Source organism: Equus quagga, chromosome 2 (assembly GCF_021613505.1).
Source record: "Equus quagga isolate Etosha38 chromosome 2, UCLA_HA_Equagga_1.0, whole genome shotgun sequence".
NCBI classification, from domain to species: domain Eukaryota; kingdom Metazoa; phylum Chordata; class Mammalia; order Perissodactyla; family Equidae; genus Equus; species Equus quagga.
The window spans coordinates 38,208,528-38,220,216 of NC_060268.1; the positions used below are offsets into that span (position 1 = coordinate 38,208,528).

The 11,689-nt window shown below is 52.1% G+C and overlaps 2 protein-coding genes across 3 annotated transcripts in view; one reads left to right on the forward strand and one right to left on the reverse strand.

The window, feature by feature from the left end:
• The window catches only part of DNAJC17 (DnaJ heat shock protein family (Hsp40) member C17), a 39,984-nt gene extending 35,679 nt beyond the window's left edge, over positions 1-4,305 (reverse strand). For both annotated transcript variants that reach the window (XM_046652589.1, XM_046652590.1), the window contains exon 1: positions 4,176-4,305. In XM_046652589.1, coding sequence (XP_046508545.1) covers positions 4,176-4,253 — 78 coding nt within the window. In that variant the 5' untranslated portion in view covers positions 4,254-4,305. The remainder of the gene's footprint in view (positions 1-4,175) is intronic.
• Positions 4,306-4,481: 176 nt separating this feature from the next.
• On the forward strand, positions 4,482-10,952 carry ZFYVE19 (zinc finger FYVE-type containing 19). The gene is made up of 11 exons (XM_046652588.1): positions 4,482-4,681; positions 5,969-6,090; positions 6,257-6,310; positions 6,697-6,815; positions 6,915-7,060; positions 7,434-7,542; positions 9,012-9,221; positions 9,663-9,742; positions 10,064-10,162; positions 10,298-10,425; positions 10,510-10,952. Exons 1-11 carry the CDS (start codon positions 4,628-4,630, stop codon positions 10,586-10,588), a joined length of 1,200 nt encoding a protein of 399 aa, XP_046508544.1. The 5' UTR covers positions 4,482-4,627; the 3' UTR covers positions 10,589-10,952.
• The last annotated feature ends 737 nt before the right edge of the window (positions 10,953-11,689 follow it).

Here is an 11,689-nt window from a genome sequence, read left to right on the forward strand (position 1 = left end):
GGGGACCTGGAAATGGCCACCCCAAGATATGTCTCTTTGGCATGAGGATTATTTGAGGCTGATTGCTTTTGATAAATTGGGACAGGGAAGGAGGCTCTGAGGAGTGGAACTTGCTTGCCCTTTGTTAAGAGACATTTACATTGTAAAGGAACTCTCCATCTGTAAAGGTGCCTCCCTCTCTGTACCAGGAAGAAGAAAGGAGATGACCTTGTCTCTAGAAACTCTTAATCAATGGGGAAGGCAAGGACTTAAATCTGCATTTGTTTATTGTGCTTGTCTGGTAACCTCCTGTAACTGACTTCCCTCCCTCTCCCAACATTGCCATTTCTTTCAGGATTAAGCATCTTTCTTTAGGCTAGGAACTGACTGCTGCGCTCATCTGTGACCACCCAGTTCGAGACAATAGACTTGCCTCCTGCTACGCCCACTGAGATAGCAGACCCACTACGTGCTGTGTCCATGAAGTGCTATGCAATCTTGTGACTATTGTGGGAGGGACATTTCAATCCTATGTGAAACACCCTGTTTGGGGGTATATAACCACTCTGTGCACCCCACTTCTTTGGTGCCCTTTCTTCCTTCAGGAAGAAAGGCCCCAGGCCATGGTTCCTCATAAAGCTTTGTTTAATTTTCTCTTGCTGTTTTGTCTCATGTGAATTTAATTCATTCTCTGGCCAGACAAACCCACTTTGGATAAAGGAAAAGTCTTCCTCCCCTACAATCCCATTTGCAATAACATGGAAGGACCTAGAGGGAATTATGCTAAGCAAAATAAGCCAGTCGGAGAAAGACAAACACCAGATGAGTTCACTCATATGTGGAATATAAACAAGTACTGGGACAAAGAAAATAGTTCAGTGGTTATCGGGGAAAGGGGGGTGGGGGGGACACTGGGGGTGAAGGGGAGCACTTATGTGATGACAGTCAAAAAATAATGTACAACTGAAATCTCACATTGATGTAAACTATGATGAACTCAATAAAAAAAAAAAAAAAATGACTCCAGATTCCCAGCTCGAGTGGATGGATAGTGGTGCCATTTACTAAGAAGGAGAAGTCCAAAGAAGGAGGAGGTCTGGAGAGAGAAGTTCAAGAGTTTGATTCTGGATGTCGTAAGATTGAGACCCCTGTGAAGCATCCAAATGGTGAGATCAAATAGGCAGATGGATATATAGACTTGGGATTCAGAGAAGTGGTCTGAACGAAAGTTAAGCCTGATGTTGGTGCCCAGCACTACCACAGAGGTGAATGGTGCTGGACAGAGTGACACAGGGGAAGGAGCACTGACCTGGGCTGGGCATCAGGGGATCTGGGTTCTAGTCCCAATTCTATCACTAATCACTCTCTCTGAGTTTCAGTTTTACTATCAATAACACAAGAGGTTGGCCTAGATGAGAATATCTTTAACTTTTTTTGAATAAGAAGTACTTCCTCTCCTCAAAAATGAATATACAAAAACTATTACACATGATTTCAGGGGTTTATTCAGTTCGTGTTGATGTGGGGTCAGTGAGCCGAGGAGTCAAAAGAAAGATTTCTTGGACTCTCAAGATCTGGGAGTAGTGCTCTTTTATTTAGAGAATAGTGTGGAATAGCATGGGGACAGGGTCCATGGGCAGTCAGAGCTGCTGCGTGGGGACAGGACCCACAGGCAGGAGGAGCTGCTGCTGCCACCGCTGCTGCTGCTGCAAACACAGGTGGAGAGTAAGGCTAAATTTAAGGCATAGATATGTGAGCCATCTCTTTACAAGACAAAGGAAAGAATATGTAAAAAGAGTTGTTAAAATGCTATCAGTGCCGGTAGGTTCTGGTTATCAAACCGGATTAAGTAAATGGCAGAAGCCACGCTTAAATATTACCTTCAGCTAAAGACAAAGGAGGATGTTGGGGGGGGGAGGGGTCAGTTACATGAGGTTGCCAGACAGTAAACAACTTAAGTTCTTGCCTTCCCCATGAAGAGTTTCCAGAGATAAGGCCATCCCCAACAGATGGAGATTTCCTTTACAAATGCAAACATCTCTCAAAGGGCAAGCAAATCCCAGTCCTCGGAGCCTGCTTCTCATCTGCAGTTTTAAAAGTAACCAGCCTAAAATAATCCTCATCACTTGTCACCTTTCTTTGGACCCCAAATTAAGAACTCCTAGACTATGCGAGCAGACAACCAAAGTTTAGGAGGCCTTCCTTGTATATACTTTATTAGTCCTCCAGGTGCCCCCACAGAATACAACAAGGCCTCAACCTACTTTTCAAGGTTTACGTTCTTTTACTCCTTCTTGGCCTATGCTCCAGACAAACTGTACTGTACCCACCCTCCCCTTTCTCAGAATACACTTCCTCCATCTCCACACATCCAAACTCTGCACGTTCTTCAAGGTTTCAAATGCCTTCTCTGTTTCCCCTGCCCCTTCTCCCAGACTAGAAGAAACCTCAGCCTACTCTGAACATCCACAGCACTCTGTCGGTATCCCTTTTTAAGGAGCTGACACGTTCTCCCTTGTATTATAGTTGTGCCTCCCCTAGTAAAAGGCAGGAGCAGCACTTGTTACCCTTTACTAAGAGCCTCCTCACACAACCCTTATCTCATCTGAATGAAAACTGGATCCCAACCACACTGCCCTGCTTAGACCTTGGTTTCTTGCCTAGACAACATCCCCACCTGATCCCCTAGTGGTAGTGCCTCTATCCACCCTCCATTCGTGTCCATTCTGCATACTGATGTTGAATATTTTCTCTAAAATCTGATTATGTCACTTCTCTGATTAATATATACACCAATGGTTCACAACTGCCTTTCTCAAGAGTTCTCAACTTCAGGGTTTCAACACATGTCCAAAGTAATTTCTATTAAGGAAGTACTAATTAAACAATTGACAAATGTAGAGCACTTAGAATAGTGCCCAGCACATACAGGTGTTAGGCATTATTAATACTGAAATTTTAAGACTTCTAATACAGGTATAGCAAATGCTTTTGGTCTTCTGTACGCATGCCCATGGCCCATTTCTTTTTTTTTTTAAAGATGAGCTCTGAGTTTTTTTCTTCTTCTCCTCCCCAAAACCCCCCAATACATAGTTGTATATTCTAGTTGTGGGTCCCTCTAGTTGTAGCATGTGGGACGCCAGCTCAACATGGCTTGATGAGCACTGCTAGGTCTGCACCCAGGGTCCGAACTGGAGAAAGCTTGGGCCACCCAAGTAGAGTGGGAGCTTAACCACTTGGATACAGGGTCGGCCCAGCCTATGGCCCATTTCTCACCGCAGCTGCAGCTGCAGAGGACAGCTCTGAGTAGGCTGAAAGCATTCCTCCTCAAGGGCCCTATGGGTCTCCCTGCTTTTCTGCCCCAGACCTGCTGCTTCTCACAAGCTCACTCAACTCATGAGCAGAGCAGCGTGGAAGTACAGGGACATTCGCAGGCATTAATTTTCATCTGATGAATTTACCTGCCTCCCCTTCCTTCACTGCTACAACTACACTACGATCCAGAAGAAGATAAGCAAAATCTTCATTACAGCTTGATCCGTGTCCTACTCCCTGGCACATTTATCAACACCTTCCTGTGGAACTCCAGGTGTCCGCCTTACCCTTCTGATCCTCCTGTTTTCGGCCCACTAGCACATGTTGAGAGGGCAACACCTGAGCATTAGTTACTTGAAAAGAGTCAATGGGCTGGGGTGGGAAAAAAACAGACGGCAGAGTCATAGGTAACAGTGCCAAGGAGGAGATGAAAAGGGAGTGGAGGGACCCTGAGACCTGGCCTTTCTTCCGCCCTAGGCTCTAAGCGGAGTTAAATCAGCCTGCATGAGGGTCTGAACGAAGCACCTCCAGCCACAGTCAAGACAGAAGCGGAATCAGAGGCTGCCACTGCGCAGGCGCAGGGAGGAAGCTAGCCTTCCCTCCCAGGCTCACCCCGCGGCCTCTCCTAGACAAGAGCCACAGAGAGAGCACTGTTTCCCGCGCGAAGAGCCTCGTTCCTGTGCCACCCTCTTCCTCGTAAGGCCCTCAGACCATCCAGAAAAGGACTGCGAGCCCACCTTCTCTGGACATCAGGCCACCCCTCGCTCCCCGCCCAGGGCCCGGCCGAACCTGGAAGGCGGGTGCCAGCCATGGGCGAGGCGCCTAGGCAGAAGGGGCCGCCAGGCCGCTCGGAATCGTCCTTCCTCGCCAATCATTCTCACCTCTTTGTCCGCCGCCTTCTCCTCGATACCTAGCAGAGCGTACAGGTCCATCTGTAAGAGCTCCTTGGCCACCGCCATGGTTTCCACCCTAGCTGGATTCGTACTACAACTCCCAAGAGTCTAAGCGTGCGTGGGGATTCCCGGGGACCGTCGGCCCCGTGTTGGCTAAGTGGCGCTTAGCCCCCTGGGAAATGTGTTCTGGATCAGGCTTGACTGCCTCTGAGGGAAGCGGGTAGTCGTAAATGAACTACGACTCCCAGCAGCCCCCACGCCCGGGCTGCTGCTCTCCAGCTGGGGTGGCGAGTCGCCATTCCCCAGCCGGAGGCCGTGGCTGGCGCGCGCGAGTGGGCGTGGGGGGCGGGGGCGGGGCTCCGTGAAGGTCCAGGGGGCCCCGGACCTGGCGGGCGGAGTTTCAACTCTGCAGACCCTGCCGCGCCGCGCCGGGACCCAGGATGGAGAGTAGGTGCTACGGCTGCGCTGTCAAGTTCACCCTCTTCAAGAAGGAGGCGAGTCTTCTCTCCTCGAGGGCTAAAGGGCTAGGGAGGACGCGGAGTGGAGGGAAAAGCGTAGGACTTGCAGTCCGTAGACTTGGTTTTACGCCCCTTTCCAGCTGCGTGCTTTTGATGAAGTCTCTGAGCCTCAGTTTCCATTTCTGTAAAATGGGGCTAACATTCCCTCGCTTCAGGGGTTGGTGTGAGGATCCAGTGAGGTGCTGGAGGTAAAAGTTCCTTATAATGTAAAGTGCGCTCCTGTTGTTTTTGCAAAACTAGGCTTTTCTGTCTGCCAAGTGAAGAATCCGCCTGCTTCCTTCCCTCCACCCTGCTGCTTCCCAGCCCCATCTTAGTTGATACCCTGGGACCAGGCTCCATCTCGCCTTACCCGTACTCTGCTCTGAAACCTTCCCCATCACGCCGGCTGCCCTTCCCAGGTTTCTTGAGTTAGGTTACCGGCTGCCTTCCTCCTGCCCTCAGGGCACCATGGCAAAGTCTCCTTTGTCCTCAGCACAGACCCGCTAAGTCTCCTCCGCTGGTAGACTGCTGGCTTCCTCTGCCTCAGTCGTGACCAGGAGATAGGAACCAGAGAGAATGAATGAATAGCAGGTGGGGAGGCAGATCCGTGTAGCACTCAGAAACCTGGATTTTGGAGGGAGGGTGGTCAGGGTTCACATTTGAGCTCTGCTGTCTTATTTACGGGATGACCTTGGTTTGGGCAGGTCATATAACCTCTCTGATTCCCTCTGAAATAGGAATAATAATGGTGATCATCAGGATTAAGTAAAATGCTGTGTATAAATTGTGAGCATTAAGTCAGATGATGAATATTAAGTACTGAGCTTAGTGCCTGGCACACACTAAGTGCTAAATAAATGGAGGCTATTGTTACCATCCTGTCCATCCTGAGCCAAGCCTCCCTCCATCTCTGCTAGAGCAGAGAAGGCCTGGGCTCTGCACTCTCTCCAATTCTCCTTTGTTGAAGGGTCAGTGACCTGAAACATAGGCCTTTCCAGTTTGTCTTCTACACCCCAGGGTCAAGGAATTGAAGACAGGATAAAAAAGCATGGGAATTTTGCATGAAGCTTTACTTGATTTGAATCAAGTAAGACTGGAGATTGAGAAATTGCTTTACCCTCCAATGCTGTCTCTCTCTAAGCCTTGGGGGCCCCACTCCTCATCCTCTTCCCAGCAGCTGTTCGCACCTTCAGTGTCTTCTTCCTGTGTGTGCTTGAAGGGTACCAGGGAGGAGCCTGCAGGGGTGGGTGAGAGGTGGATTCCCCTCCTTCATGTTTCTTGTAGTATGGCTGTAAGAACTGTGGCCGGGCCTTCTGTTCCGGCTGCCTGAGCTTCAGTGCAGCGGTGCCTCGGGCTGGAAACACCCAGCAGAAAGTCTGCAAGCAGTGCCATGAGGTCCTGACCAGGTGAGAAGCCAACGTGGGCAAAGATTCAGCCAACCATGGCAGCAGGCACCTGGCCAGCCTTTACAGCCTTGTGCTCTGTGGCTAGAGGGCAGCCCAGGAAGTGTGTGGGGTTGGGGACACTGGCTGGCAGATGGCAGGACTTCTGAACCAGATTTCTTCTCTATAGAGGATCTTCTCCTGTCAGTGCCTCCAAATGGTCACCACCTCAGAACTATAAGAAGTAAGTGCTGAAGGGACAGAGACGAATGGAGATGGGGAAAGGACAAGGGAGCCATAGGGTAGCACTCTCTTCCTAACCCCTAGATCAAGTGGGCACAGAGTCAGGAGAATGTCTACCTCTCAGGCTCCTGAATCCCGCTTGGACTCAGAAAGCAGCTCATCAGCCCTCTCCCCAGAAAGGGTTCTTGGTAGACCCTGCCCTCTCAGCTTGGTAGACCTTGACCTGGTCAGCTGCGTTGGGCTCCAGGGCGACATGAGTGAAGACTACAGAAGACTGTCCATTGGAGGCCTCCCTAGATGCCTAGAATTCTTTGAATGGGAGTGAGTGAGTGGTGCCTTCATCCCTCCCTTCTGCCTTCTTCAAGAGCCTCTATCTCATCTTGTCAGGCGTGTGGCAGCCTTGGAAGCCAAGCAGAAGTCCCACACTCCACGGAGTCAGGTACTGAGCCAGCAAGACCAAGTCATTGCTGAGCGCCTAGCACGGCTCCGCCAGGAGAACAAGCCCAGTGAGTGGCGGCAAGCAGGGTGGCCTAAAGGACACCATCCAGGGCTCCAGGGACTGGGAGTTCTCTGGATCTTACAAGCTTCCCCCATGCCAATTGCAGAGTCAGTGCCCTCACAGGCGGAGATAGAAGCCAGGCTAGCTGCACTGAGGGATGAACCCCAGGGTTCCATACCTTCCACCAAGGAGATGGAGGCACGGCTTGCTGCATTGCAGGGCAGAGTCCCGCCTTCTCACACCCCCCAGCTGGTGAGTTCTATGGCTTGGGAGGGAAGGGGGTCCTAGAACGAGGAACCAGAAGAAGCCCAGATACACCTATGCTTATGTACTTGGCAAGAGCTGGCAAACCCTCCCCCCTCTGCACCCTGCTCCTAATCCTCAGGCCTGCTGCCAGGCCAGGGAACCAGGGTCAAGCAGCAGGATTGGGTCGGGCAGCAAAGAGTGGCCCCTCAGTCCTGTTGGGGACTGCTAGTTCTACTCAGTTATGTGGGCCCTGGATTAGTCCCCTTTCTCTGAGCTTTGAGATGTCCACAACATCCACCCCTGACCTAGACTGCTCTGGGCCTTACAGTGTGGCTTCCGCCCTCTCCTGCTCCCCACTGAGGTTTTCTGCTCTGAACAGGCACATCAACCACCAGACACCAGGACCCAGGCCCAGCAGGCACAGGATCTGCTGACACAGCTGGCAGCTGAGGTGGCTATTGATGAGAGCTGGGAACGAGGAGGCCCAGGTAACCCCTCCACCTGGCTTGCCCAGGGACCTGCCCCACCTCTTTCCCCAGGTAGGAGAGGCTCTGCTGCACCCTCTCTGGGAGGTGAATATAAATCAGAGAACAATCAACATTATAAGAGCTACCATTTATTGAGTATTTACTTCAACGGGAGTCAGTGTAAGCCTAGTGGATAAGTGTGTGGGCCTTAGAATCAGACAGTGATTCCCGGTTCTACCACTTACTAGCTGGGTGACCCTGGGCAACATCCTTGACCTATCTAAGTCTCACTTTCCTCCTCTGTACAATGGAGATATGTGTGGTAACACCCACCTCCTGGGAAAGTCGTGAGGAGTAAATGAGATAATCCAATAAGTGCTTAGGACCCTGCCTGGCTCATAGGACGTGCTCAGTGAATGTTCTCTGCATTGATCATGATGAGGGGGAGGAGGCTAAAGTTAATTAAAATTACATAAAATTTAAAATTCAGCTCCTCAGGGTTACCAGCTACATTTCAAGTGCTCAGTAGCCACATGTGGCTCATGGCTACCATCTTGGAGAGCACAGATATAGACCATGATATGGAATGTTTCCATCATCATAAAAAATTCTATCAGGCAGTGCTGTTCAAAGGCTTCAGAGCAGTGGTTCTCAAGCAGGGATGATTTTCCCTCCAGGGCCCATTTGGCAATATCTGGGGACTTTGTTGTCACTACTCAGATGGTACCACTGGCATCTAGTGAGCAGCAGCCAGGGATGCTGCTAAACATCATACAATGTACAAGACAGCCCCACGACAAAGAATTACCCTGTCCAAGCTGTCAGTGGAATCAAGATTGAGAAACCCTGCTTTAGAGACACGATCTCATTCAATATCCTTAGTAATGCTATGAGGTGCATACTGTTATTATCCATATTTAATAAAATGATGAAACTGAGGCCCGGTGAGCTCAAGGAACTTGGCCGAGGTCACACAGCTATTAAGTGGCAGATCTTGGACTTTATCCCAAAGCTGTCTGATTTCAAATCTCTTGCTCTGAAACCATTTCAGAGCCACATCCACTCTGGTAAAATTCTTTCCGTCGGTGACATACAAGACCTGAGTTTCCCTCCTGTCCTCTCTGTGCTGCTCCCTGGAAGTGCTTCCAACCTGTAAGGCAGAGGCTGGCTGAACCTTGGCCTCCCCAAACCCTGATCCTTTTGGGTGGTGATTCTCCTACCATGGGGTGCCCACCCTAAGGGTAGCATGTTACAGTATCAGGTGGGTGGGGATGGATATGGTTGAAGAAAACAAGTCTAAGATTACTAGCTTTTTACATTTGGAAAAATGGGGGAAATACTCATTTTACTTGTAATATAAACCACAGGAGCTAGTGCTGAACAAAAAGCTGGTCATCTATGGTTTTTTTAAAAAGTTGAGAAATGGGCTCAGTGGCTTCTGATGAGTAGCTAGAATGTCTTTGCCTCCCTGACTGCATTGCTCCTTCCAGCTGCCTCTGTCCAGAACGACCTCAACCAGGGTGGCCCAGGGGGCCAGAGCACTGATTCCAAGGGGCAGGCCACCTGGTCCCTGGAGGAGGAGAAGAGCAGGCTGCTGGCTGAGGCAGCAGTCGAGCTGCGGCAGGAGAACACGAGGCAGGAGCGGATCCTGGCCCTTGCCAAGCGCCTGGCCGTGCTGCGGGGAGAGGACCCCGATAGAGGTAGAGGCTGGGGAGCAGCCGCTCACTCACATCCATTGGGCTGGCCCCCCGCTCCCACCCCCAGGCCAAGCTCTGCAAAATGGCTGCACTCTGTGCCAGGCTGAGTCAGGTGCCGGGGTCCCCATGCCCAGGGGTCCAACAAGCTCTGCCCAGAGTCACGAGGAAGGTAGTGGGGCAAAGCAGTGGATGAGGAGTAAGTGGCAGTCATCAGGGGACAGGGGACCCTCAGTCCCTTCAGGTGCAGAGCCTTCTGTTCCTGCCCCCCAGCCCTGCAGAATGGGATAGGGAGGGGCAGGGTCTGATCAGAGTGGCTGCAGAGCTGCTCAGCTCTGGAACAAGTGCCACTGGGAACCCAACCAGCTCTGGGGCAAGAGTATAGCCACTCAGGTGAACTCTCTCAGCCTCACTCCTCCTCCCCTGCTCCCATCTCCCCCGTCTAAGTGACCCTTCAAGACTATCGCCTCCCAGACAGTGATGACGACGAGGATGAGGAGACAGCCATCCAGAGAGTCCTGCAGCAGGTGAGGCCCGTCTCAGCCACCCGGCCATCCCGTGTCCTGCCCACCTCGCTGCCCCACCTCCCACCTGGCCCCATTCATCTTGCCTCTGCTCTGAGGCTGGATGGTCAGTCGCTGTGCAGCTCCTGTTCTAGCTGGGGCCCTACTGTCCCTGTGACCCAGACCTGCCCCTTGGCCCATTGAGATGGGGTGTCAGCACCCACAGGCAACAGATAAAGGAAGAGGGGTTGAGAAGCTAAGGCTACAGAGCACATGAATACAGGGCGTGGGGTCGCTGGGCCTGGGCCTGGAGCAGTGAGCTGTACCTCTTTGCTCTGTCCACAGCTCACTGAAGAAGCCGCCCTGGATGAGGCAAGTGGCTTTAACATTCCCATGGAGCCAACTCCCCAACCCCGGGCCCAATCCCACAGGGCAGAGCCTGAGGTGAGAAAAGCCCCAGACACAGACCCCCAGGCTGCCACCACAGCCTGCCTCCCTGCCTGGCCGGCTGCTCCTGCAACAGCCCTCCCATACCTCGTCGGGTATCTTACTGTCCCCATTCCTTTCTGGTCCCTGAAGGCCCAGGCCATGGCCCCCAGGCCTGAGGCTGAGGAAGAGGAGCTCCCCTGGTGCTGCATCTGCAATGAGGATGCCACCCTGCGTTGTGCTGGCTGTGACGGAGACCTCTACTGTGCCCGCTGCTTCCGGTAGGTACAGGTAGAATGTTCTGTGAGACTGGGAGGATTTGAGGGCTGCCTGTGATTCCTGACCTGTATCTGTTTGTTCTGCAGGGAAGGCCATGATGCCTTTGATCTTAAAGAGCACCAGACATCTCCCTATCACCCCCCGTATGCAGGCCGAGGGCACTGAGGAGACCCTGGTCCTCCTGGGAAGGTGATCCTACAGGCTGTTGCACAGGCTGGGGCGCCCACTCTGGGCCCAGCTTCAGGGCATCTGACGGGAGAGCATGTCAGGCTAGACTGCCCACGGATGCATCCTTTCCGGAATCTCAGTGTCCCTGGAAGGAGGAAAGAGTCTCCATTCGAGATAACTGGAGGAGCCAGAGGGAAGGCAGAAGTCAGGAGCCCTCCAGCAGCAAAGCCTGGACTTGGAGTGAGAGGCATGATGGGGAAAGACCAGACTGAATCTAAAGATGAGCCTTGAAACCTGCTCAAGGGCCCGGGGCCCTCCCCTGGCACTTAGTGGATCTAATAAAGTATGTTGATTCCTTGGACCCAGCATCTCTTAATTCTAAAATCCTGTAGGCCCTGGACCTGGGCCCTTGGAGAGGTGGCAAGAGTAGAGTAGGCTATAAGTCCAGGCCTGTGGGGTGAGGAAAAAGGTTGAGCCATCCTGCAAGCTTCTCCAGGCAGGAACAGTCCCCCCTGTCCTGGTGGCCGTGTACACAGTAGGCATGAACTGAACTGTGCTTCCTGCTCTGCGCAGCCCAGCTTAGCCCCCAGGCCCCACCATCTTTGATTTCTTAGCCTCTTTAGTACTGAAACACTGCATGCACAAACGATGAATGTGTGCCCTGCTTTGAGCCTTACTCCCAAAGGACACCACCTCCCAGGGCTCCTGTCCCAACCTCCCTGCCATTCAGACTCAGTGCCTGTTTCAAGCAACTCCCTCCTGGCCTCTCAGCCTGGACCCTTTATACCCCTCTGCTTAGCCCCTGCTTTATCTCTTCCTGCCTCTGGCTGGAGCCAGCTCAACAAAGCGTCCTCAACCTGAGGCCTGCCGCATCATTTAGGGAGGAAGGAGAGTTCAGCCTTCCCTGATGCCCCCAGACCCAGCTAGGTTTTTCCTGTTACCTCTCCTCTGGGATTCAGAACTATTCTGCCGCTTGGGCTCCTATTATTGGTGATGCCAGGACGCTGTGTGTCTTAGCCAGGTGCCCGCTGGTTGGCCTCTGGGCCTTGGTAGATTGTGATCTCTCTGAAGCAGAACTGTGGCTTTCATCTTTGAATT

What these genes read in the sequence shown, in the direction of transcription:
- ZFYVE19 (XM_046652588.1), top strand. Translation starts at nt 4,628, where the DNA reads ATGGAGAGTAGGTGCTACGGCTGCGCTGTCAAGTTCACCCTCTTCAAG. An exon ending in TGCCATGAGGTCCTGACCAG is followed by an intron (nt 6,091 to 6,256) that starts GTGAGAAGCCAA and finishes TCTTCTCTATAG; the next exon opens with AGGATCTTCTCCTGTCAGTG. An exon ending in CCCACAGGGCAGAGCCTGAG is followed by an intron (nt 10,163 to 10,297) that starts GTGAGAAAAGCC and finishes TGGTCCCTGAAG; the next exon opens with GCCCAGGCCATGGCCCCCAG.